This window comes from Zootoca vivipara, chromosome 2 (genome assembly GCF_965207765.1).
Source record: "Zootoca vivipara chromosome 2, rZooViv2.hap1.1, whole genome shotgun sequence".
Classification (NCBI taxonomy): domain Eukaryota; kingdom Metazoa; phylum Chordata; class Lepidosauria; order Squamata; family Lacertidae; genus Zootoca; species Zootoca vivipara.
The window spans coordinates 52,212,646-52,239,819 of record NC_142584.1 but is presented as its reverse complement, the minus strand read 5'-3'; the positions used below and the strand labels follow the sequence as shown (position 1 = coordinate 52,239,819).

At 41.6% G+C, this 27,174-nt stretch overlaps 1 protein-coding gene across 4 annotated transcripts in view; it reads left to right on the top strand.

The window, feature by feature from the left end:
* The window catches only part of ARHGAP26 (Rho GTPase activating protein 26), a 212,389-nt gene that overhangs the window by 125,331 nt on the left and 59,884 nt on the right, over positions 1-27,174 (top strand). For all 4 annotated transcript variants that reach the window (XM_035105360.3, XM_088663139.1, XM_088663141.1 and 1 more), the window contains exons 15-17: positions 4,499-4,583; positions 7,021-7,079; positions 9,918-10,023. In XM_035105360.3, the coding sequence (XP_034961251.1) occupies positions 4,499-4,583; positions 7,021-7,079; positions 9,918-10,023 (250 nt within the window). The remainder of the gene's footprint in view (positions 1-4,498; positions 4,584-7,020; positions 7,080-9,917; positions 10,024-27,174) is intronic.

Here is a 27,174-nt window from a genome sequence, read left to right as displayed (position 1 = left end):
GGATGCAGATAATACTCTAATTTCTTTTGCACAGGGGCTGCTTCTTAGGCTACATTCTGAAAACCACAGCTGGGGAGCAAAAACCCACTTCCTGTAGAGGACCCTTTCGGTAAAAGGAATACCCTGGGATGGAGTGGATTTTATTAATCTAGCTGTAGTTTTTCCAGTCACAGCCTTTCAAAATAGGTAAGCCAGGAAGTCTTCTCCAGGTTGATTATAATTCCAGATGGAGAAATATGCAAGGGCTATTAAATCTCTTTTCGCCTTTGAGATAAACATAATCAAGCCTTTGAAGCTCATTTCTGCGCCTGAGCTTACAGAACTTTGGTTGCCTTCGATTGGCTCTGAGCTGCTGTGGCAGTGTGGAAAGTACTGTGCCAAAGTCATATAGATAGTCCCTGTGCCCAGACTTAGCATCTAAATCAGGCAAGAGAGGTGAGCATTTAATTTTAGATAATCAGATAAATAGAAAATAGAGGTTCAGGCATGAGTCCAAAAGAGAAGAACTTGACAAGGGGAAGTGCATGTGCAAGAGAAACTGAACAGCATTTCAAAAATAAAATAAAAAATAGAATCAATGCACATTTGCGAGGCAGAGAAGAGAAGGGAATTCAATCTGTAGCTATGTCTCTCCTACCCAAACCAATAATCTAACCACTCCCTAAAGATGGTAACTATAGAGAGTTGTCTCTCTATAACACAGAGATAGCTCAATTGAGAGCCACAGCATGGTGCTAAACCTTGGCTTGTGAGGCTTATTCAACACCTGAGCTGAACTAATATGTGGACACAAGTGACTAGCCTCCACATATTTTGGAACACAACACAGATTTGCACCTTACCTCTCCCCTGCCCCCCCAGCAAAACACTGAGGCCAAAAGAGAAGATCGGAAGACTTCAGTGTGCTTTCATTGAGAGCAAGGACTATTGCTCGGTGGTAGAGCACATGCTTTGCATGTATAAGGTACCAGGTTCCATCCCTAATAACTCCAATTGAGAGTTAGCAGGTGATGCAAAATACCTTTTCTGCCTTTGTCCCTGGAGAGCCACTGCCATCAGAGTAGAACATAGCTGTCAACTTTCCCTTTTTTTGCGGGAAACTCCCTGATTCCAGCGCCGTTTCCCTGCTGCTATCCTGGATTGTTAGATATACTGTAGACTGTCCCAGGGACAGGTGAAGCTGCTGATCCCTTATTTTCAATTCCGAAAGTTGACACCTATGGAGTAGAACATACTGGGCACAATGGACAAATTGCTGATTTAAGACAGCTTTGTGTTACATGTATTACTGAGAAGGGCAAGGCATAAAGGGTTAGCAACCCACCCAGGAGGTGTTTGGGTTCAGAACATACAGTGATTGGAGGGGAAGGTGAGTGTAGAAAAAGGGTAGAGATAAAATAATACTGCTATGGATTCTAGTATTCTAGTTCAAGGCTCAGGATCTTTTGTAATACCTTATCTAATAGATAAACTGATACTGAATCAGAAACTTGCATTCCCATTTTTATATTACAATGCACAAAGTGTGAAATGAATTTCTTGGACCAAGTATATTTCTTGTTGGTTTGCAATCCTCTGTTTTAAAACAGGATTCTGTGATTTTTTTGTGTGCCATTAAACACCACGAAAATAATGCTAGTTTTGGTCTTAATATTTGTTTACCCATTCAAAGCACTGATTTGTTCCTTAATCAATATATTTGTGTGATGGCGTGAGTGTTTGTGTTGGCAATGGAAGCCAGCATGGGTAAGGAAATTCTTACTAAGTTTCTATCCACCCAATGACTTCAGGTTTTATTTGTTTTCCGAAATGCTTGAGAATGAGAATAGCCAAGTGCTCAGCCTATTGGGAAGATCTGTTCTGAGGTGTGGTGACTGGCAGGCTGTGCTGAAAACGAGATTGTTAGGAGATTCCATGAGACTGGGAGCAAGAAGAAGAAATCTATTTGAAATGGATAGGTTTAAACACACACAAATAGTTGTGTTTTCCAGCAGCTTTGAGTAATTTCTCTCTCTCTCCCTCTACTTGTATATGGCTGTTTTGTGAATCTGAAAAGCTGACTTACAGGCAAAATGGCAAGTCTCTTAAGAGAGCTTCCCCTGTTTTGGCTCCTCTAGTTCATAACACTTCCTTGAAGCTGTTTGGAGCTTATGAAATTAGATTTCTCTGAAATTTTGGCACTTTTAACTGAGATTTGGCATTGCCCCCAAACTTTTCCACATTCATGGTTGGAAGAGCTAACCTGACTTTGCAGTGGAGAAGAACTTTAAAAATAAAGAAGCCACGGACAGGCTCCAAGGATATAAACTGGCAAAAAGAAAGAACACCACAGAATGCAAGGGCATCGAAAGGCAAGGAGGAGAAAAATAAAGTTAAATTAGACATCTAGAAGCCAACAGCGGCCCAGCCCATTCTGGCTTTTTAGAGTGTATTGTGCAATAAGTTGAAACAAGCTAACTGAATTTATTTAGGTAAGTATTTAGCTCTCTGCTAAAATTCACCACTAAAATATAGGTTTTCTCTCCTTCCTTTGCGTATACTTCATCATGACTGGCCAAGATAAAGTCATTTGGCCTCAATCCTCCTTGCTCTTGAACGCTACTTAGCAGGTCTCCCGAGGCTCTTTGCAGATGTTTCTGTTTTGCAAGCCAGTGGGAACCTCATGAGCAGAATTTCCTTGCCTTCTAGCAGCAAATGTCAGTCTGGCACGAGTGCTTATCTGGCGAAAGGTTTCTGAAGTTGTGAGCTTAAGGTCTACCGGGTCAAGCAGCTCAGCGGATAATTTGCTGACACACTGCTGTGCCAAAGTCCCATTATACGGCACTGTGTGAGAACTTCATTTTCTCCTTTGCAATCCAAACAAAATGTAGCTGCTGGATGTAGTGGCTATAGAGTGTGTGTGTGTGTCTATCTTTGTTTTTTATTTGTTTTTAGCAAAGATGAGTCTAGCGTGGTTTCTGCGCTGGGCAAGCATACAAGTACACATGCCAGTCTGCCAGAAGTGAGTCACCCACAAGCTATTTCACATAAGTCGACACAGTGCAGCCATGCTACCTATAATTATTAGTAGGAAAAAAATGCCTGTCATTATGACAGGCAGGGCATATGTGGAGAGTGAGCTTGTATTTCACACTCTCAGCTCCCAGGGATTCCCTGCCAGTGGGGGCTGCTGGACCATCAAGCCGGAGGCATGATGAGAGCACGCTTTGCTACTACTGCAGTGTAATCCCCCAAGCACAGTGCTTCATTTGCTTCCAGCAGCTATGGGCAGTCATTTTAACAAAAATCTGTATCCATATCTACGCTACTCAACAGTTATTTATATGCATGCCCCTTTAGTGCCTGATAAGTGTTTTCATTAGACCACAATATTGCTTAAATCCATTGTCTGCCTAAAATGAGTTCTAAAAAAATCTTGAATCATGTGTAGTCCCTGTAACGTGTAACCACACACCCCTTTCTATATCTGTGCATATACTGGTTGTATTCAGCCTTCCCTAGTCTGGTGCCCTCCATATGTTTTTGAACTCTAAATCCCTTGAGCCCCAGTTATCATGGCCAGTGGTCTGGAATGATGAGAGTTGTAGTCCACCAACACTGGGGTTTGGGGCAGCATGCTAGGGAAGGCTGGTGTATCAGATACAGATTTTCATGACGTAAACCTCACCATTCCAAGGACCAAGGCACTGGTCAGGGTTTTCTTTGTTTACCCATGTATCACAATATCCCACAAGTACTATACAATTTGGTATTGCACTGCATCCTATTTATTGAGAGGTAGGGCAGTAGGGTTTTCACAAAAGTGACTGACTGATTCCACTTATGTGATTTATTATGTCTGTGTTAAGTTTTACAAGCCCTTAATTGGTATGTGTGGCACATATATGCATGTTGCACACCCAAAATGATGTTGCTCCTGCTTTTCTGGTGCAGCAATAAAACTGCAAGCAGTTTGCAAAGCTAAGCAGGGTTCGGTATGGTCTCAAATTGGTTGGGGAACCGCTTGTTGAGATTCCAGCATTGCAGGGGTTGGACTAGATGACCTATGGGGTGCCTTCCAACTCTACATTTCTGTGATTCGCATCCTCAAACTGATGGCAGCACTTCCCCTTGTTGCTGAGCATCTGCAAACCATTGATGCCAGATAGTGGTAATTTTGCTCATTTGGCAATGAAATACTGTGGTTTTATCAGCCTCTTCAAGAAGAGATTCATGATCCCCTCTTGCCCAGTATCTTTCTTTGGCAATGCCCAGACAGATGAGGAAACAGTCAAATCAGTCCACCCCGCCTCTCATCCTGCAAAGCAGCAGAATTTGCATGGTAACCATTGCCATCCTTTCAATTGCATCTGTTTGCCCCTAGGGGCAGCAGAGCAGCACTATCCCATTGTGAAGTTGCAGCAGGAAGACACTGTGGGCAGTGCAGAAAATCAGTTTAAGTCCATGGTGGATAATGAATGTTGTTGTTTTTCCCACCTTTCCATTTCTCTCTCCTTAGATCCCAAAACCGCCGAAACAGAAGATGACATCTGTGCTGAGTGGGAGATTAAAACAATCACCAGTGCACTGAAAACATACTTAAGGTGCGTGTGGAAGTTTTCTGGTGGCTTCTACACAGCCATACCTATCTCCTGCTTGACTTTATCTTTTTTACTTTCCATGAGTAGGAGCCCTTAGTCTCCCTGCTCAGGATTTGCTTCCCTGGCTGATTCCCTCCTTAAATGCTTGTGCCATGATCTGAGTAGAGCAGAAGTCCATCGCGTTCCCAACCTTGCATTTCCCTCCTAATGCTGGTGGCTGCCTTATGACAAGTCAGATAATTTGATCCATCTAGCTCAGTATTTCCTACAGTGCCTGGCCGCAGCTGGCCAGGGTTTCTGACAGAGCTGCATGGAGATGACAGGGATCAAACCCAAGGCCTTCTGCTGCAGCCTTTCCCCAAACATTTCCCCAACCACCCAATTCTCCCCTACAAATGCTGTGGGCTGTCTCATTAATAGTTCATTCCCTACCAGCCATGCTGAAATACCAGAAGAAGCCTGGCTTCAGGGAAAATATTATTTATTTTGGAGAGGACACTTGAGACAGGAACCGTGGACATGAGAAAAGTTAAGCAGCCCTTTCACAGCTGTCCCTGATCCAGCCCTGCACATCCTACTCACTCAGGTAGCGTTGGCATTAACCAGTTCACATGTCTTTTGGTGCTACCTGGTAAAAGAAGTACTTTAACACTTAATCATTACTATGGAGAATCTTGTATATGGTACAAGTCTGTTAGTCTTGACAGACTCTGCCACATTTTACCCAGTCACTAAAGGCACTCTGCATTTTTGACTGTGCTATTCCAAAGCATACTATGACGTTTTGCTGTTGGAAAATAACCCTGACCCATCTTATTTTCAGTATTTCCTAGCAGATAATAAACCTCACTTGACATTTCAGCATAGAGTTCTCCATGTGGCTGTATTTTAAAATATATGAATAACATTCCTTTAAAACTTGGCTTGCCAATAAAGCAGGAGTGGCTAATGTCATTTAATGGCGCTCCTGTCCAGGAAATTCAGGGAGCTGTGGAGGGCGACATTATGCCAGACATACACTATTTCCTTTGGCACTTTCTCAAAACAAATGAAATTCATTACTATTAATCATGCAGCAATAAAGATAATGTGAGAATTTATTTGGCAGCAGGTCATAAACCACAAGCATGATGAGGGATATCCAATCTCAGCACCAGCTTCTAACTCTCTTTCTTTCCCCCGCTATATATTTTGATAGGTCTTTCTAGAGCTGCTGTTATCTATCCAAAGTGCAGGATTATCCACACAGAGCTATTCGTTTGTTGGTAGCAAGCATTGTGTATTCCTACTGAACTTTAGGAGAGAAGGCAGAGAATATTTCCAGACTCTGGGGAGGTATTTAGACCCCATCACCCCCCTCTCTCCCATCAGGAGAGGCTCAGATTGTGAAATTGATATAGTTTAAAAGGCCTGGGTGATTAAAACACCCATTGGTGGAGGATCATAGTGTTTGGGGCATGTGAACCTCACTGGGAGGGCTAGTTACACATCTGATCCTGTCTGCTCTCAGTTCTTCAGTGTTGATCTGATTCATGCTTGGCTTGTCTGTAGCTGACCAACCAAAGCTTTAAGTATCAAAATGGACAAAGATAAGAAAACTTTATGGAGATGATAACCACATTACCTTTGGGGTTATTGTATTTTGACTGCATTTGGAAGTATTTGCAGTGTGTGTATTAAAAAATCTTAATTATGGCATGCTGCCCAATCTGTTAATGCTGAAGTGTTGCTTGGTTTTAGAAGAGAAAGGAATAAAAGCCTTACCCCCTCCCCTCCCCTATTTATTATTTTTATTTTTGAATACAGCTGGCAATGTTCAGCCGTATTGATTATAAAAGCAGCTGGAGAAGGAGGAGGGACAGAGAGTGACGAAAAAGCTGTGAGTGGAGAGGAGGGACCTTCCCCCATCCTTTGGATCCCCTGGGAAACTCAGCAAACTTGCTGCACCTAGAACTGGGTGTGGAGAGTGCTGCTGAATGGGACTCAGCTGTGGGCAGCCTGAAGAAGTACCACCCACCTGCCCATAAAATGCAAGTCTAGAGTGAGAGACTAGGGTGATGTCCACTGCTTCCAGGAACTCAGTTTTAGACTTTTGTGGGTGAGCTGGGATTTTGTTGGACCCTGGGTGAGAACCTGCAGGTTGAGAGGGAAGGTATGTCAGGAAATATAATGAAATATATATATATATTAGTATCTTTGTATTTATGCAACTCTGTATTTTTGTAATATTTTGTTTAAGTTGCCTGTGTTGCTTCAATTTTGTACACCGCTTAGAGATTAAAATAAAATAAAATTAAGTGGTATAGAACTCAAATAATTGAATAATCAATAAATGATTAAGAATGAATTTATGGTGATGCCATTCTCCCAACTGCATATCAAGCCATTCTGTTTTGTGTTCTGTTGCTGTGATTTGTCTATGCTCCACTCCGTATCCTAGAATGCTCCCTGGACCACTCATGATGTATCAGTTTCAAAGAAGCTTCATCAAAGCAGCAAGTAAGTCTTTTGTCAGAACCTCTTGAAGGAGACAAAACTTTTTTTAGGGGGGCACATCAGCTTGTAAAGTAAGATTTGCAGATAGGAATAGTACTGTGGTGCAAGAGAACTTGCCTGCCATGAGCTTGCTTCAATAAAAATGTGCCAGAACTTTCTGGAAGCACTTGCATGGCCACATGGATCTGTGCCACTTTCCATGATTCCAGTACCTGTTGGGGAGACGAGACTTATTCACTTCCCCCACATAATTAGAATTACATGGGTGAGAGAGCCAGGGAGGCAGGATGAGCTTACTAGCCCTGCCACACCTTCATAGGATTCTTGTCGCCAGGGTGTAGCAATAAGCCAAGCACCAGAGCACCAATGCCTGCCTCAGGGAGCCCTCTATGCTCATGGAGTTTCTCCGTGGAATTTAGTTCTCTGAATTTAGTTCCACCTAAACATTAGGAAGAACTTCCTGACAGTAAGAGCTGTTCGGCAGTAGAATTTGCTACCAAGGAGAACATTAGGAAGAACTTCCTGACAGCAAGAGCTGTTCGGCAGTGGAATTTGCTACCAAGGAGTATGGTGGAGTCTCCTTCTTTGGAGGTCTTTAAGCAGAGGCTTGACAGCCATATGTCAAGAATGCTTTGATGGTGTTTCCTGCTTGGCAGGGGGTTGGACTGGATGGCCCTTGTGGTCTCTTCCAACTCTATGATTCTATGATCAAATCATTTCATCTGGGAGCTGAGTGCCACAATAGGGATAATGCATCCATTTAATTTCAGGGTGGTGTCATGACTCAGGCACCCTGGAAGACATTCTGGCTTTTTCACTGAAGTTTGATGTCATGTATTTCAGACCAAAGAGTAGAATTTGAATGTTGCATTAAGACTTACTGAGACAGCTGAAAACCACCCTGTCCCTGCCTTGAATGGGCAGTGAACTGATTTCATTCAAGCACCAGGTTTTTAAAATAATCCTCGTGCTTATCCAGCTCTTCTCATGAGACTGGCAAGTGGGAGGAGAAGGTAGGTTAAGTCATGTGTGTGGGTTACATAGTAGTTGGAGAGTACATACTACTATTATTGCTTCTGCATGGGGCCCTCCTAAGTCAGTCTCAACAAACCAGTAAAGTAGGTTAGGCTAAGAGGGAGAGGCTACCCTACAGCCTCCCAGTGAGCTTTATGGCTGAGCAGGGATCTGCAGCCAAGTCTCCAAAGTCGCAACACTCTGTCCACTGTCCACTAGTCACTTGGCTATTGTGACAAGGACACTTGTATGTAGAAACGGATTGTGGTGGTGCACATGTGAAGCCAAGTGCATAAATCTGGGAAAAGATGCGTGGAGATCTAGAACAACTGTATATTCCAAATTCCTAGTGGTCCACCTATCCAGATAATAAGAGTCCACCTATCCAGATAATAAGAGTTTCTGTAATTAGAGTGCTGCTGTGGCAGACTGTGGCAACAGTGCTGGGGCAAGGCAAAGGGCAGGCAGTGGGTGAAAAGTTTCAATTTAAAATTTAATGATGATGATGTTATTTGTACCCTGCCCATCTGACTTGGATGCAACAGCCACTCTGGGTGACTTCCCACACATATAAAAACAGAATAAAACATCGAAACTTTAAAAAACTTCTTTATACAGGGCTGTCTTTAGATGTCTTCTAAAGGTTGTATAGTTACTTATCTCCATGACATCTGATGGAAGGGTGTTCCACTGGGCGGGTGCCACTACCGAGATGGCCCTCTGCTTGGTTCCCCGTAACCTCACTTCTTGCAGTGAGGGAACCACCAGAAGGCCTTCAGAGCTGGACCTCAGTGTCTGGGCTGAACAATGGGAGTGAAGATGCTCCATCAGGTATACAGTGCCAAGGTCATTTAGAGCTTTAAAGGTCAGTACTGACACTCTGAATTGTGTTCGGAAACATACTGGGAGTCAATGTAGGTCAATTTCATTTCAAAAGGCTTGGCAGGGGTGTGTGTGTATGAGTGAGAAAGAGATTACTCCTTTAACACAACAAGATGGTGGACGGGTGTTTCTTTACTCCTGAAAGCATTTATGAGAAGACCACACTCATTCACGGCAGCACAGAGCCCTTTACAGGCTTCTAACTAAGCAGACAGCTTTTCCACACAATGCTGAGTGGTCTGCAGAAATCTGCATGCAGCTGTGAGTGAACTTGAGGCTTTTATACATGTTTTCAGGTTGAAAAAAGGACTTCCTTCAGCACCTTGTTATGCTCAAAAGTTCCCCACCTCTTTTATGGGGAACAAAGATCTAGGCAGGAGGTTTGGGAGTTGGTTATAGAGGTATTAATAGTACAATGTTATAGTGGTATTAATTTATTTCAATGTATTTTTAATTTTATTTTTAAAATCTCCTAGAGCAGCTTACAGATCACTAAAAAAAGACAGTCCCTGCCCTCAGGCATCCTGTTTTAAAATACACAGCACAAAAGGATTGGGAGAGAGGAGGAAATAAGCAAAAGACATGTTCCCAGTTGCAAGTTCCTAGTTGACCAGCTGGGGTTTAGGAAAGTTCAAGGAAAGGAGGTTACTGGTCAAAAGTTACTGGTCTCTCAGTTGCACTGATGGAGTGGCTCTGCATCTGTTCCTCTGCTGCATTCTGACAGAATGAATGATAATATGGTAGTACCTAGCATTTTGAACAGTGTAAGTGTTCTGCATGCATTGTTGTATTGTAATCGTTACACCAGCTCTGCATGTATCTTTCTATTTTTAGTGCATGCTATAAAAATATAATTAAAGGAAATCCGGGGATTTAGAGTTGTATTGTAAAGTTGTTTGTTGATGCATAGAGATCTATTCTGAGAAATATCTTATCATGTTGCAGAACTGGAGAATCAAGAATCTCGAACCTCGGAGATCCATACCTTAGTACACAGGCTCCCTGAGAAAAATAGGCAGATGCTCCATTTGCTCATGAATCACTTGGCAAAGTAAGTGCATTGGCTTTAATAAATGGTTGGCTGCTTCTCTACAGCCTTCAAAGTGGAAAAATGGAATAACCATCCAGCCTTTGCCAACCTCCAAATATTTTTGACTATGGTCATGCTGTCTGGGGCTGATGAAAATTGTAGTCCAAAACATCTGGAGGGTGGCAGGTTGGTGAAGGCTGTTCCAATAGTATGGATAGCTCTTCTGCCCCCCTGCATCTTGTTTAAAGCCATGCTTTGGAACAGGATTCTGTGCATCAAAAGCAGAGGTGGCCAACCAACAGCCCTACCAGAGCTTTTAGTCATGCCTTGGGTGCATGTGCTCCATAACTATGAGTGTGTGTCACTGATTTTATTAAAGCATGACCCTCCATGAAGGATATACTTCTGTCTCCTGGCCCACTCATTGGAGAATAAACTGCCTCCCTCAATACCAAAATTGGACACCCCTAATCTAAAGAATCCCCAGCTGATACCTGCCCAGCCTTTTCACAATCTCTGCACTGCATATTTGTGGTACTGGGCGGTTGGTTTGTGACTAGGGCATATGAGGTCAAGGATCTGTTCCCTGTTTTGGAACACGTTGCTCTTGCAAGAAATGTAAGTTTGAGATTGGGGAACAAGATTGAAACAGGGAGTGAAAATGCACGAGGAACTGTACATTTGTTCAGTGTGGAAAATCCAAGATATAGCTGCTCTGCCCCAGTTGTAATGCAGTCGCAAAGCCCACTTTGTTTACGTGACATTTTATGTGATACATATATTTGACAAACTTCTGGCAGATCATAAGAAAAAGAAGAAGTGGCTGGTCCTGATGAGGAGTTCTCTTTCTTGTTCTTTCAGGGGGTCAAACGAGAACAAACACCAGACTTGAATGTGGGAGCCCTTCCTTCCTCTGTCAGTTCTCCGGTGCAGACCACCCCTAAAAGCTGCTATTGGCCACTGGGGGAGGGGGGCGTTCCCACACTGTTCAGTTTTGTTGTCCCCTCTGCAGTTTACCCAGATTGTGACGCACTTGGGGGGGGGAACTATCTATTGGAAAATTTCCCCCCCCCTCTGTTTCTGTGTACATGTGTGCATGTGATTTAAAACCTGTGTCACAGTCCTGACTCTCCTGTGGTTGGTTTTAGCCCCCCACCCATATCCCAGAGATGCATTTATGCTCCCCCAACATCATAACTAATTTGCTTATCATATGCACATTTAGGCAAAATTATAATTTAGTACAATAATCTAAGCATATTCCAAAACCTATTTTTTAAAATGAGAAACTCAAACCAAAATGTTAGGAAACACGTGGACGGTTTCATGGTGCTGCTTTCAGTTAACCCTTGCATAACATTTCATTGCAATTTGAGCTTATGCATTTGTTAATAAACTGGACTTTTGTAGTCATAATAGATGCCATAGGAGTCTGAAAGGGAATTTAATTTGTTGCATTTACTCAGCAAATTCTACTGTTAATAAAAGCTCTCACTGCACAGTGCTGTTCCACCTTCTACCTTTTAATCCACCTTCATTTTCGTCATCTGTTTTTACAGTCATGAAAATTCGTCTCTGCCATGGCGATGGTAGACATGTGGGTTATAGTGGCAAAACAGAGCTGCATGACTCATTCAAATTACTTCCCCCTGCTTCAACTGCCAAAACACTCCTTAGCATTTGAAGGGGAAAACATCTGGAATGACTAAGCAGCTTTATGTGTCAGTTACAAGAGTTAGTAGGCTGTGACTTGCCATCCTCCTCTCTGTATCAGAGGAATATGTGTACAGGAATAACATAGAGGGCTTTGGAAAATGCTGGAATGAGTTAGGCTATAAATACCTTTCTGGAACAGCACACAGATAGCAATATAAAACAGGGAAAACAAACAAACTTTGAAATGTGCTTTAAGAAGACAGAGTCCAGATGCTGTTTTGACTATGTGTTCATGCAATGAAGAGCATGGCTTTTAAAACCAGAAAGCTGGTTTGGATCTTAGTAATAAAAAAAATTTTTTTTTGAAAGCTTTCCCTAAAAGTATATGGAATTCCAGATAGTTCTAGCAGCCAAACCTTTTTCTGGAATGTTGTGATGATGAGTTCATTTGAAAAAAGAAAATTCAAAAGCGAGAGAAGATTTTTGTTACACTTGGAAAAGGAGGAGTGTGAGAGGGTGGCTGCTTCAAGATGTGTGTTCTCTTTTACCATACGCGTCATTGATAAGCAGTTTAAGGAGAAACATGAAATCTTATTAAGAAAAGAATGTGTTTGACTTTACAGATAGGGCTGTCTAGGCCTAACACATGATCAAATGTAATTTTGCACTGTGAGGTTCAGTTGTTCATGTAAATATTGCCATTTGTGGGGAAGTGAAAGAGTCTCTCTCCTCCTATTTTGAGTGTTTTCCCACACCTGTTTGTGCATGTTCTTTCCTTGCTTCAACTTCAGCTTCATTGTCATTTTCTTGGGGGGAAAAACTTGTTCACTTTGCGATCCAGTTAATCAGAGATCACTGGGTGAAAGGGATTGGCCACATGGTCACAATGTCATCTTTTTTAGATACTTAACATTATTGCTGAGAGCAAGTGCCTACTTTGAATGTGTGGGTGGGGGGCTGGGGAGGAAGAAGACAGCTGCTTGTAACTCAGGTAACCAGGCAGACACTTCCTATCTTGTTTCTGGCAGTATTTTTTTGCTTGCTAGTACTGTGCAGCAAATGTTTGCTCCAAACTAGTTTTGGGTATGTGCACTTAATGCATGACTTAGTTGGGGCAGAATTTGAATGGATGACAAGCCTGGTGAGTTGAAAGTAGCGAAGTGTGAATAGATGGCATCTCCTTGGCTAGATTGGTGACAAGGAAGCATCAATTTAGTTGTCTCACCAAAAAGGGATGCATATCATTTCCCTCTAATATCCATTTCCCTGTGAGAAGTTTTTCTCTTTCACAAATAGGTCTTTAGTATCAATGGAACAGCGTGGGGCATCATGGGGAGTGGAAATGTTCACTAAGTGCTCCCCTGCCCCTGCATTTTGGCAAAGCTTAAAACAGGGGTCAGCAAACTTTTTCAGCAGGGGGCCGGTCCACTGTCCCTCAGATCTTGTGGGGGGCCGGACTATATTTTTTGGGGGGGAAATGAACAAATTTCTATGCCCCACAAATAACTCAGATATGCATTTTAAATAAAAGGACACATTCTACTCATGTAAAAACACCAGGCAGGCCCCAGAAATAACCCAGAGATACATTTTAGATAAAAGGACACATTCTACTCATGTAAAAACATGCTGGTTCCTGGACCGTCCGCGGGCCAAATTTAGAAGGCGATTGGGCCGCATCCGGCCCCCGGGCCTTAGTTTGGGTAACCCCTGGCCTAAAAGCATCCCAAAATTGCTTTGTTCAGATCCCTGCATAGCTATAGATTTGCTGAGTTCCCTTGGATCACATGCTGCCGTAGTTCTCTGCAAGTCAAGTGGGAAGAGTGGTATCTATCCCATTTGTTTGTTGCAAAGAGAGAGAGAGCAGAAGGGTTTTGTACTGTTGCACATAAAAAAGTAATGGTATTTGTTATTTATACCCCACCACCAGTGTTTGTGATGCTTACACAATTTTATATGTGGTGTACACAGGTTCCTGCTACCAAGGAGATCATACTGTGGAACATGCAATAGCAAAGCAATAGAAGGAGGGGTGAGGGCAGTGCAGTAAAATGTGTGAAATATTGTCAAAGGTTCTTGATGCTTGTTGGGGATTGAGCTTTGCAAATCCAATGGATCAGTGAGTTTTCAGAAGGGATGTGAAGGAAGGGGAAGAGGTGGAACCACAGGTGTATATAGATAATATGACAAAGAATGCTTTAATGTGTTTGTGTTGACAGAATAATTCCTTCAGGTGCCGCTGCATGGCAACTTAGCCAAGCAACACCTTTAATTTGAAAAGCTAGATAGCATATTGCAGTGTTTCTCAACCTTTTTTGGGCCACGGCACACTTGTTCCGTGAAAAAAATCACGAGGCACACCACCATTAAAAAAGTTTAAAAAATTAACTCTGTGCCGCCCTATATTATAATTATGACTGTAAGAAACACTTGCCAAATATTGCTTTCCGGCGGGTCAGCGCTGCCGAGTTCTTAAAAGATCCGGGTTTCTGATCCACCCCACCCGACCCCGCCGTCCCGTATCTTACCCTGTGCGTGTTCTCGGACTTGTGAGAGGACGATTTGGTCTTCATGCCTCCGTGAATTAGCAACAAACTACCTTTTGAATGATGGAGATTGAATATTTTAAAAGTAGCTATTTGAAGTCCGCTCGATTTTCCAAAAAAGAGACACACTATTAGCTGGGGGCTGCCATCTTGGCTAAAGGATTCTGGGATGATCCTGTCACGTGAGGCATGGTGAAAATGGAAATAATGAAAGCTGATTGGTCTGTGGAAACTAGAAGGGGCGAAGAAATAGGACGCCCAGGGAGGTGGAGTTTGCAGCTGCAAAATCGCCCTTCTCGTCGCCGCACATCGCGGCACACCAGCCAGCGTCTCGCGGCACACTAGTGTGCCACGGAACAGCGGTTGAGAAACGCTGGCATATTGGCTGTCCTCATTGCATGGAGTGTTTCCATGCCATTATTTACCTTCATTCTAAGTTTTCCTGGAATTAGTTTATCGGTCAGGCTATTAAAGCAGAATACTAGAAGATTTTAAAATATTATTATAAAGACATTTCCTCATAATAGACTTCACAGATTCAAACAAATTCAGATTCATCCATTCTGATGTGTGTGTAAGATAGAATTTGTATGCACATCTGAGTAGTGAAAACAGGAAAGATAAAATGTAGTATTATGATAGTTCCCTCCAATGGACTGTACAGATCTGGCCAAGTTGATGCCCTAGCTGTCATAAATATCTAGGAAGTTTTTGTAGAGCTTGCTTATCCATCTGTTTTAAAGGGCAACTTTGAAATTATTCAGTGTTCAAAACAGGGTGACTGGTTTTGTTGTTGTTTGGTGTGACCGAGATCAACAAACATAATCCTAGATCTGGGGAAATTTTGAAAAAAAGTACAGTACTGGTAATTTAGGATGAACAAAATGTCTCTCTTCACTATCCCTCAATAAATTCCAGATATAGACTTTGCAAGGTGAATGGCCAATGTGAGTTCTTTTGTCAATAGGAGAGAAGGATAATATAGTATGAGGTATGTATTTAACATTTGTTGTGATTGGACAGGAAGGGGTGATGTTTGATGTAGCTCTCCAAGGAGACCAGATATGAAGCTGGCATAGATATTAACCCACACAATTTTGAACAATTATCACATTAAAGGCCTCTGTCAGCCTTCACCTAGTTGAAGTACCTGTTGTTTCTGTTTCAATCCCTCTATAGCTTGCATCAAGAGATTGAGTTTAATCAGAGTCAAAGCATTTTATTGAATATGACACATTTTAAAAATCAGAAAAATATTTATTCCTGCTCATTTATTACCATTTTGTGGGGGTCGTGTATTACATTTCTATGCCACCTTTCTTCCAAGGAGCTGGAAGGGATATGCAAGATTTTCCTCCTTTCCATTTTTATCCTCACAACAACCCTGTGAGATAGGTTAAGCGGAGAGACTGTGACTGGTCCAAGGTCAGCCAGGGAGCTAGATGGCTGAGTGAGGATTTGAACCCTAGTCTCCCAGGTCCAGTCCAACACTCTTAACCACTGCATTAAAATGGCTCTGGTTTATGCTGTGGAGGAGGATGGGAGCAGTTGGAACATCTGACATTATGGAAGACTACCAAGAGCCACTAGAGATAGCCCAAACATTGCCAAGAAAGGCCTCAAAGAATGACGTCTTGACTTTATGAATGTTGCCCAACAACATCTAGGCCATGTCTAGTGACCCTGGGCTTGCCATTTTATGAAACCATTCTAAGCCAATATTATTTCAAGATATATTCTGGAGAATAAGGTTTGTATAGGGGAGTTTCCAAAATGGAAATTCTTGATTGTTTTTTAAACTGGTTGCACCTTGAACCTGTTCTTCATAGACAAAGTTGGCCTCTCCTTCATATTTTATGGCTGTTACATGACTTGCAGTGTGGACAAATTGCTTCACTATAAAGTGAGTGTAGGAATTTCACATCTCGAAGGCCAGAAATATTTGTTTTCTCCTAAATTGAATAGAAGCACTTCTGCTTTGCAAAGTAGGTCACTGTAGTGTTGGACTGATGCCAGGAGTTGAGTGTTGGATACTTGAAGTAGGAGCTCTGGAATGTTTCATGACCAGCATGTTGGGGGGGGGGGTAGTATTGACTAGTATGAATAAAATTTTCTTCCTCTGTTAAAAGTTTTAAAAAAACCCATTGTCTTTTGGCATGAAATGGACTTGTATAATAGAGCTTGATTATCTTTTAAAGAAGAATTTGATATACTGTGAAACAACAAAATAATACCTAGAGAAAAGCATACTTAAACAAAAATTGAGTATACTGTACACAATTTATTCTGAATATCTTTATTTATGTCTCTGTTTACACAAGCATTTATTTTGTATCAGAATGTTACAAGATTCTATCTATCTATCTATCTATCTATCTATCTATCTATCTATCTATCTATCTATCATCTATCTATCTATCTATCTTTCCAAAGTTAAAACCATGCTGAAGGTGGCTTACAACATATAAAAATCACACAACAAACATAACAAAAGTTGTCATAAACAATAAACAAAATATCAAAAAGTACACAACCAAATTGAACAATTTTGACACAACTCATAAGATACATAATAAAGATTCCAAAAACAACAACAACAACTAGGCCTGGGTGATATATTGATATGAGGAGCATACCACGATGTCGGCTTCACTCAGTGGTGTATCGCTGGTGAAACTGCCAGCGCTCCTGAGTCCCCCTGCTACCAGCATCTGCTGGAGGGAGTCAAGAGTTCCTTTCTCCAGTGGGTGCTGCTAGCAGAGGGACTCAGGAGTGGCGGCGGTTTCACCAGCGATACACCAGCAATACATCACTGAGTGAAACTGCAACCCCACTGTGCCCTAATATGATGGCGAGGCGCCGATACAGCTTGTTCCTCCCTCTGCATCTTTAAACTGCTCGACTGAGGAGTGTGCAGCTGCCCTTGCCTCAGTTGAACAGTTAAAGGAGCCCCCAGCCCGGTGCTGGCTCTGCAAGCCAGCGGTGGGGTAGGGGCTCTATGTAACTGCTCAGTTGAGGGGAGTGCGGTTGCCATTCCCTGCAACAAACAGTTAAAGGATCCCCGATGCTGTCTCAGTTGGGGGGGGGGGATGATCCTTCCCTCCAGCTGAGCGGCACAAACAAGCTGCATTGTCCCAACCCACGAGCCTGGGCGAAACCGCCTCAGCTCTCGAGATGAGAGTTGGGGCAGTTTCACCCGGTGTCTCTCGGGCAGAGTCAAATCATCTTGTTTTTTCCAATATCGCCGTATATCGCCAAACCACGATGTTTGGCTGGCGATACACCATGATGTTGAAATATTGCTATCACCCAGCCCTAGTAACAACCCCTGCCAAACAAAAGCCCTAAACAATACCCAGCCCCTAGCAAAGTAAGAAGTGACTGAGTCAACATATTGCTGTCCATGAAACAAAACTTGTCCAAGTAAAGCTGTAAATGGATTAATAGTATTAGTCCATATATGTCTATTCAAGTATAGGATTGCACTGAGTTCAATGGTGCTTAGTCTCAGGTAAGTGAGATTGCAGTCTAAATTTCATGACTAGCCATGACATGGTATCTGGATAATTGCTTGTGAATTATTGCAGAGAAAGGAGATAATCAGCAATTCTGTAACATAAGTGAGGTTCAAGGGGAAAAGGTTTTGCCATATTAAATATACAGTGCTATATAGTGGGAAATCATTATTTAAATCCATATTTTCAAGTTAATGTTCTTGTGCAAATAACCCTATATTATCAAAGTTATAGATTGTGAAGATGTTCATTTTTTGGCATTAAGCTGATCTCTGCATCTCACCTGATTCACTTGTTGAATTTGTCAATATGATTTCATAGGCACTTCGGTTTTCTGACTGTACTTTCTTGAGTACAACAGTTTTCACTACATATTGAATATAAATGTAAGACAGGATGAGGCAGAGAAGTAATAAATATACAATAATGTAACCGTCTTCTAAGAGGCATATGAGGGCAGCAGCAGAATATTCAGCATAATTGTTTGTAATGAGGGAACAAAATAGTTATCTTTAGTTTCTAGGTTGGCCTTAGTTATTCTGAAATGGTGACCGCACTTTAAAAAATGTCTTCAGTTGTTTCTAAATAGTTTGTACAGCTGCTGTTCACCAGTGGTTCTTGGATGTGCTTTTGGGTTGCCATTACTTCATCCTGCTTCTTATCACCTTACATGCAGAGCTCTTGTTTTATAGCAGTCTCACCCGAACTATTGGTTTATTTTTCTTGCAAGGCCAAAAAATAATAATGTTGAACATCTGAACTAGGGGTAGGGTGAGCTCTCTCTCTCTCTCTCTCTCCCTCCCCCTCCCCCCCCCGCATCCTCTACACACACACGTGGATTCATGGCCAGCAGCATTCATTCTCATACAGTGTGGCACAGCTCCTGTTTTGGTGCAATAATACCTTCTCAACCACCTGGTTAATCCAATAGATTCCCCACCCCCCACCCAGAAGCAAGGGCTTTGCTAGAAGAGCTTTATGGGATTCAGAGCTTTGCATAATGATTCACTGGTACGTGTTGGTTAGTGAAATGCATTGCCTTATATAGAACGTTCTCTTCAGAATTTTCTGCAGCTCTTCTGCCAGAGTTCTGTGTAACTCAAACACTTGCACACACTTAGCATCAAGAGAGGTTGGCCCAGTCAGAAAAAAATATCATCTTACAGGTTTTTAAATCTCTTATTTTCTGGGATTAATGTGGCCATCAGGCTTTATTAAGAGTTGTGTGCTGTGTTTCACATGCCTTACTCAGAGAAGCTCTAGTGAAAATCTTTTCCCTAGAGAAGTTGTTAAGTGTTAAATCCTACTGGTGTTTTTAGGAGGGGTCAGAGTGGGTTTAAACACACACACACAATTTCAAGAAAAGTTACCCTCATTCCCACAAATGATTTCCCACTTGCTTATAATATATATAAATGTATATTTAAGTTCACTTTTTAAAATTACTAGCTGCTCCAGAAACCCTTTCATGGGTTGAAGAGTTTGATTTTTTGTGTGTGTGTTTACAAAGTAACTGATCATATTCATCAATTTTTATTTACTTATTTTTGCTCCTTTCCCCCTCAAATTTAGATTGCAATCTCCTCTAGGAAAAGGGCTGTTCAATCTTTTGTCTATGATATTCGCTATATAAATGGAATGGTGCTTTTATAAATAAAGACATTTGTAGCAAACAATCTCTTAATTAATCTCTTGCACAGGTTGTTTCCTTCTTGTTCTAAATGGTTCCTACTGGTTCTGTAAAACAATAGCTACGGTAGTTATTTACAGCCAAGATTGAAGGTTACAAAACCCTCAATGGCACTGTGTCATAGCATTTACTTCTGTTTTCGGTTGTTGTCTTTGCCTTGGTTTGGATAGCAAGCCTGCTCCCTCCCTCCCTTCCTACTTCCTCTCACCTCCACCCTTCCACTGGCACACAAAAATAAAAATAAAAATAAACCACATGACTCTAATTTTAAAAAAGTCATTGTGACCTGAGAGAAGCAGTCTTGCTTCCTATCCAGTGTTTCCTTTGGATTCACAGCCCCCAAAAAAGTAAAGATAGTGTTTCTGCAGCTCCACACAAGGCACCTGCTTAATGGACAGTCAGCACAAATGTATTATTGGCAGGGCATCCTTTTGATTTTGGAAAGCAGAGCAAGCAACTGGACTGATAATGGGGTGCGATTTTGCTACGACTTATTGGGAGTAACCGAGACCACTCCAAAGTTAGAAGCAATTACCTCAGCTCTGTCCGCCAGGTTCTGCAGTGTTACTGCTTGCCCCATGTCTCCACCATTCTTCCCACTAGGCTCGTGGTTCTGGATGAGGCCCTACTGCGTTCACTCTTATGGTGGCTGTTTATGTTGCTATTTGACTAATTTGTGTTTCCAGGAAACTGTTTGAATCCAATATTGTCTGGGAATTTCCACTGAACTCCAAAGTCTTTAAAAGGCTTCACATTAATTCTCTGGGCTTTGCTACATAAACATTGCCTTCCCCACCTTCCTAAAAGCAAATTGGGTGCTTTGACCTTGCGTGGAAAAAATGTGTACCTCTGGCCAGAAAACAACTTTTTCAAAGAGTAGTATTCACAACTGAGTGAGAATATTCCCCCACAATGTGAGCTGCAAGAGCAGCTTTGCCCCACACTCATATTTTGAGTTGCCTGTAATAAAGATATATTAATCTTGAGGCCTAAGTTTAGTGACTGTACAACAGGAAGAGGGCTTCAGACAAGCCCCAGAGGGGACGTGTGAGAGGAGCCTGATGGGCTAGTATTCTCCTATCATGCCAATTCACCTAACAGCCACACCCTCTCCTGCCACTGTGCATTTTGTGTTTGTGAGAATATGTTCTGATTCCAGTGTCTAGAGAATCTCCACACAAGGGAATTCCCTTGCCCCATCATGATCCCACCTCACACTTGGAATTCCCTTCTTCTGTGTATTAGTGCAGAGCCAAGACTATCCCATGTGCACACCCTGCAATTTATATAATTTATTCCTTGAAAGGTTTTGCTAAATGGTAGGTGGTTGGGATGCCCAAAAGTTATTGCTAAATAGTGGTTGGAATAATTTCATAGAGCAATCTGTGGCTGCTGCACAGGGGAATTAAAGGTGGCAATGAAAGAGGAGAATACTAGGAATTAGGTCAATTCCCTACAATTAGGGAATTAGGTCAATTCCCGGATAGTCATCCTTGCATGGTGATTAAGAAATAATCCCAGGAGTGCTAAATTCTGTGGAAGACCACCCAGACTACACACTGACTGAAGATATCAGAAAGCTCATAAGTTCCCCCATCGCCAGTCTTGGAGATCTTGAGTGTTGGTGTAAGGAAGCCTCTTCAGGGCTGTTTCAAGGGATTCTGCTGTGGGTTTCTTGGTGCTTCAGTCCAAGTGCCATCAGATGAACACCTGGAGAGTCTGAAGGAGAGGCTGATCCACTCCCCAGCCCTTGAGAGTGCAGGCACTTCTAAATATTCAAGCTTGAGCCGTATGCCCACAACAAAGTATGCACCTGAGTTCAAAGTTGCTGAGTATCTCCAGAGTAAGGGATTGCTTATGAGGTAAGGAGGCCTTAGTGTATTTGAGGGTATAGGTTTTAAGGTCTACTCACAGACTATAGCTGTTGAAGCAGGACAGTATCTGAAGAGTAGTGGCACCACTTTGTTGGATTAAGAATGCTGAGATCCAGAGGTAGAAAAACAAACAAAAACAACCCGGATCTGATAAATGAAAAGTTTTGGATTATTTTAAAGGGCATATCCTTAGCATGAAGCTGAGTAAACACGGCCCATATTAAACCACAGAAAAGAATTGATGGTAGCAATAAAGGTGTTTAAAAAAATAATTAGTACAATAATAAAATAATAAAATAATGCATGGTATGAACTAAAGGGAAAGGCCGCAATGACAGTTAATATAATTTGAGTAATAATATTTGTGGAAGTGAAGGCTTTTACCTCAGATTTAATCATCCCTTGGTTTCTGATATTGGAGGTATGACACTTTTTTGAATGTTTTTCTCAGTTGCCCTGAGTTTCTGTGGTTTTTGTTTTGCTTCAAAGTTAAACTAGGGCAATGCTTGAAAGAGCATACTGTCAATTACCCAAAATCCTTGTGCAACCAATCTGCTTGCCTAGTTTTGATTGTGCCTAACTGAAACCGTAACTGCCGTTTGAAGAGCGGACGCTTCAGAGCCCCTGAATTTATTGTCATGTTTCCATTTGTGAACTGTCCAAAGCTACCATTATTTTCTTAAGCTTCTTCATTTTTGTTCTAAGACTTTGGAGGGGTGGGGCCTTGCTTTAGGCTGTCTGGAGGTTGCCACACATGCCACACATGTTTCTAATTTGTCATTGGCATTACCTGCCACCCCCTCCCACCCTAATCCCCTCCATGTTGCATCTATTAAATTACTTGAATCTTTGTCAAATAACACCCAAGAAACATCTTCTCAAACTCATAGGCAGTGTTCTTATAGAAAGAACTGGTGCAGCCACCTTGGCGCAGCCATTGACCATTTACAAAGGTGTCGGACACAGGTGGTTGGAATTAAAATAGGTCACTTCGTTATTGTTTACCACTATTATAAGTTAAACAATATGAAACCATTTTAGGCCTGTTATGGAGGAGAGCCCAAATCAGGGTGGGGAACAGGACCAGGCCCACTCTTATCCCCAAAGAGCCATTTTGACAGGTAGGTGAGTCTGCCCGGTTTGCCCACCTGTCTATCACCTGTCATCTCCATGGCCTCGGCAGCCATGAAGCCATAATTCTTGATGGCAGGCTACTTTTTCCCTGGAGAGGACTGCTCTTGAAGATGATTCAGAAAATGCAGCTTCCAGTTTACTTGCTGGGATTCCATTTAGAACCAACATAGCCCCTGGTTTAAAACAGTTGCTGTTGTTACTGCTTTGTTTCTGGGCTGAATGCAAAATGTCCACATTACCATTTATATCCTAAAGTAACTTAGGCCTAAATATATGAAACACCACCTACTTCCCTACAGACCCTCTTGGGTGTTTAGATTTGCAGAGGGAACCCGCTTCGTAGTTCTACCGCCTTCACAAGTTTGGTGTGTATGTGTGTGTACCTCTTTAACTTAGCTTCCAACCCCTGAAATACATATTTTTGAACCCATCCTATTCTTTTGATTGTAATCTATTTTTACTGTTTTTAATACTTTATATGTAAATTGCTGTGGACTGAGACCTCATGGTGAAGGGTAGGTAAGAGGTCAAATGAAATATGTAGTAGTAATTATAATTAACAATTTACATGATTGACTGTTGAGAAGATTCTTATAGATTGCTGCTTTTCTTTTCTTTTAATCGTGCCCTGTTGGCCTGGTAATTCTTATACATCTTGCAATATGACTTAAATAGAGTGTGATGAGTACTCTGTTTTGACTTTATGCCTTTGCATAATGTTTTTCCATTAAAGCTGGTAATCATATTTTTACTGGAATCTTTGATGCCTCAAATGAGCTGTGTTTTGTAAAGCTTGCTAGGTCTTGTTTAATTGATTCCCCCCTTCAAGCAGTAGCTTGTTTGGGCAACTAAATTTATCCCGTGTGAAAAGCTCTGATGTACCACACAATTTTTACCTTATGTTTGGCAGGGGTTGTCAATGTACTGCCCATGGGTGCACATGATGCTGTAAAGGCCTTCCCTGGTGCGCACAGGGTTCCCCTCCCTCAAAATTAGGTTTGAAAGAAGCATTCTATTGTAGCCTATAGGGTGAGTTGTGGAGTGTGATTGGCTGCTAATGTGTATGTGTGTTACTCAGAACCGTTTATCTGGTTTTCAGATGTGTTTATGGGCCCCCAAAACTTGGTAACCTTTCTTTATGGGGGTAATTTGGATTATATGAGCTAATCTGTTTTGTATTCTTGAATATGGGTAACACTGTTTTCAGTGTGTTGAGGGTTGGTGCAGAGGCTTCAGCCAACTCAGTTGGCTAAGTTTTTATGTCTGTTTATAGATGTTTTTTATATACCACCTTCTCATGAAACATCAGGGAAGGGTACAGCAACATTAAAAACCCATTAAAAGCTATATAAAACAATCAATAAAATGACTGGAAAACCTTGAACAACTGCATAGGCCCATTGACAGAAAAAAATCTTCAAGGTATGCCTGAGGGTCAAAAGTGAGGAGGCCTGCTGAATCTCTGCTGGAAGAGTTTTCTGCAACACATTCTTTTTATCATGGACAAAGTAAAAGGATCCTTGCAGGACAGTTCACAGAAAAAGAGTTGTGTGTGTTCCTTCAAGTGAGATGATACATCTTGTGCTGTGGGCTCATTCCTTTGTGTATTAATCCTATAAATTAGCAAGAAACAACAGTTAACCAACAGTATAAGGTTTGTTTCTTTTCTGCTTTCCCCCCTTTCGGTCTGATGGTCTGAAGCTGCTTCAGCCAGTTACTTAATTTTATTCAAAGCATTACCAGATTGTGTTTAAATGAATGGGGGACAGGGGACGGACAGCTAGTTTACACCAATTTCTTTAATTCTTATGCACCCCACCCCCCAAAACTGAGAAGCAAACTACAGCACTGGAAATACATTGTGAACCAGTTTCCATTCAGTGAACTCTCCTTGGTTTGTCCAGCATTATGCAACAGGCAAATGCTAATGAAAATTCAAAAGGCTATTGTTTGTACATCAAGCCTTTCTGCCAAGGAAGAGGAAATGTTGGGGGAAGGGATGGGGAGGTACGTTATGAAATCTTTTTTAAAACGGCAACTGCTTTATTGCATTTTTCCTCTTTTTTAAAGCTATAATACATGATGAGAAGTTAACAAAAGATTGCACATGAAAATAAAAATTAAAAATAAGGAACATACATATGTAATTGGCATCCATTCATTCTTGGTGGTTTCTGTCATATACTGTAAGGACTTCCATTTCTTGTCACTTCCTTTCAGTGATTTTCATTAAGACTTTGTAAGTCAGTCAAGTAGATGCATGGGTTGATCATGGATTCCAGTCATATTCTCTCTGTGCTATATGTGAGATAAAACAAACAAAACAAAACAAAAATCATGAAAAATGCTAGGTTTTGCTTCATTCTCCTTTGTCAGGTCACTTTCTCCAACAAGGCCACTGTCCACACCTGTCAATGCTATTCCTCCATTAAATTGCTGTTGGGTGCTTTTTTATTATAATAGTTTATTAAATTTATATACCACCCTTCATATTTTAAGAAATCTAACAAAGTTCATAGGAAGGACCTCATGGTGAAATGAACTGTAGCATACTGTGGTGCTCTCCAAATGTTGCAGTGTGTCATGCCTTTGTAGATTGTGAGCCCAGGGGCATGGGTTGTCTTGGAGCTGATTTTTGTAAGCTGCTCTGAGAGCCTTTTTTGCATAAATGGTAGAATATAAATGCTGTAAATTAATAATAGTAAATAACTCGCATCATCCTTGACCATTGGTCACGTTGATTGGAGCTGTAGTTGAACTGCCCTTGCTTTTAAGTATTGGTTTGTGCAACCTAGCACTTGTGTAATCCCATTACAATGGGCCAGCTGTTTTAAGGCATAACATGCTGATTTGGACTGGCCCTTGTCCCCTTTTTGTCTGTCCTAACTCCTCCTCTCCTTCAATGTACTTGACATTTTATTTACACGTCTAAGCACCAAGTGCACGTATATTCTACTGTGGCACAAGCCTGTCTATAATGAGTGGCAGTGGCTCTCCCAAGGTTTCAAGACAGAGCTCTCTCCCAGCCCTACCTAAAGATGATAGGGATTGAAGCCACTATCTTCTGCATACAAAATATGCAGAAGATGTGGGCTTCAATCCCTGTCATCTCCAGGTAGGTCTGGAAGAGCCCCCTGTCTTGAAGCCTTGGGGAGCCAATGCAACCAACTATAGACAATCATGAGTTAGATGGACCAATGGTTTGACTTGATAAAAGGCTGCTTCCTGTGTTTCTGTATTCATATCACCACCTGTAGTTTCTCAACTCCAGGACTAAACTGAATACCAGATGGTTAGTTGAGCATATTTTACGTTTGCAAGAATATAATGTTTTTCTAGTTGAAGTACACAAAATCGTTTTTTGTTTTCCACCGTGTATAGAAATTTGGTGTGTGTGTTTAAAAGCAAGTGTACTTATTTCAGCAATTACTAGGCCACTACTAAAAAAAATTCTATCATTCCTGGAAGCTATTGGAAATGAGATTGTCTTTAAGAGTTTTGTGCACAGCTTGTTCTTGCAGTGATTTATGTCAGAAGGAAAACCGATATAACTGTGTTATAGTCTCAGAAAGTTAATAAATGTAGTTAAGTCTGTATGAAAAAAAAGATAAGCCTTAACAAAAGTAAAAGTAGAAGCACAGTGAAAGCCTGGTTCCTGTTTTTGAAAAGTAACAGCATCCGAAGAAAATATGACATCTAAACCAGTTATCTCTGCAAACATTTACTGGAGCACTTTATTCAGGTACATGGACACAGTTTCCATTGAAATGAGTAGGATATAAGCAAAGGCAATAAGAGTGAAAATGCAGCCTATATTTATGAGCTGAACTCTGTCATTTAAGCCAGCACTACACATGACAAGTGGCATGGGGATGCCAGTGAAAAGACCATTCTCTTAACTGATAGAGGTGCATGCTGTGCATTGTGATGTCATCATGGTGTGTGTGTTTGTGTGTTTGCTCCACATCATTGGATAGAACTTCACAATATGATGACATATCTTACGTCTGATAGGGTTGAAGAGGAAAACTGCAAGCACCTGCCTGACAAGCTTCTCTGATAACCTGAAAACTATCATATGAATCTGATCATATGACATTAATGAGATAAAATGCATACTTATTGCACTGTACCCTTTGCACCCAAGGCTTGAAATGTGTGGCTGCATACAGAATGTTAAGGGCGGTTCTCTTTTTGCATGTTATATATATTGGCTGTGAATCTTGGGGGACCTGCTCCCTGACCTGCAGTCCTTTTCCACCTGGCCCAGGAGGGCGGGGCCCTGACTTATTCCAGTTACAAAAGCTGAGGCATCTGAACAGACTTTTGGGTTGAGTTATTGCAAAGCGGCTTTTGTTGCTGTTATTATTGCCCCAGTTGTATAGTTTTAAATTGTTTTTAACTTGTGTGTTTTTAAATTCAGGGTTTCTGTTGATTTTGAATGGAAAGACATGGGATATGTCTGGTATAATTCAGAGTTAGGGTAAGGAAACAAGTTGGGAGACAGCTCAAACGTGAATAAAGGAAAACCCTGGTCATATGCAATCAATCATTGGTGAGGGTTCAGTATCGAGACCGGCAGTTCAGTATCAAGTGGCAGTGAAGGCAGCAAAGAAGGAAGTGGCAGAACCGATGATAACTCACTGTGCCTTGTTTGCATAGCATTTTGAGGATAAAATTGCTCGCATCCAGTACAGCAGCTGAATCTCAAGGGGTGTCTAGAGCATTGTCTAGTCCTGTTGTGTTGGATGAGCTTC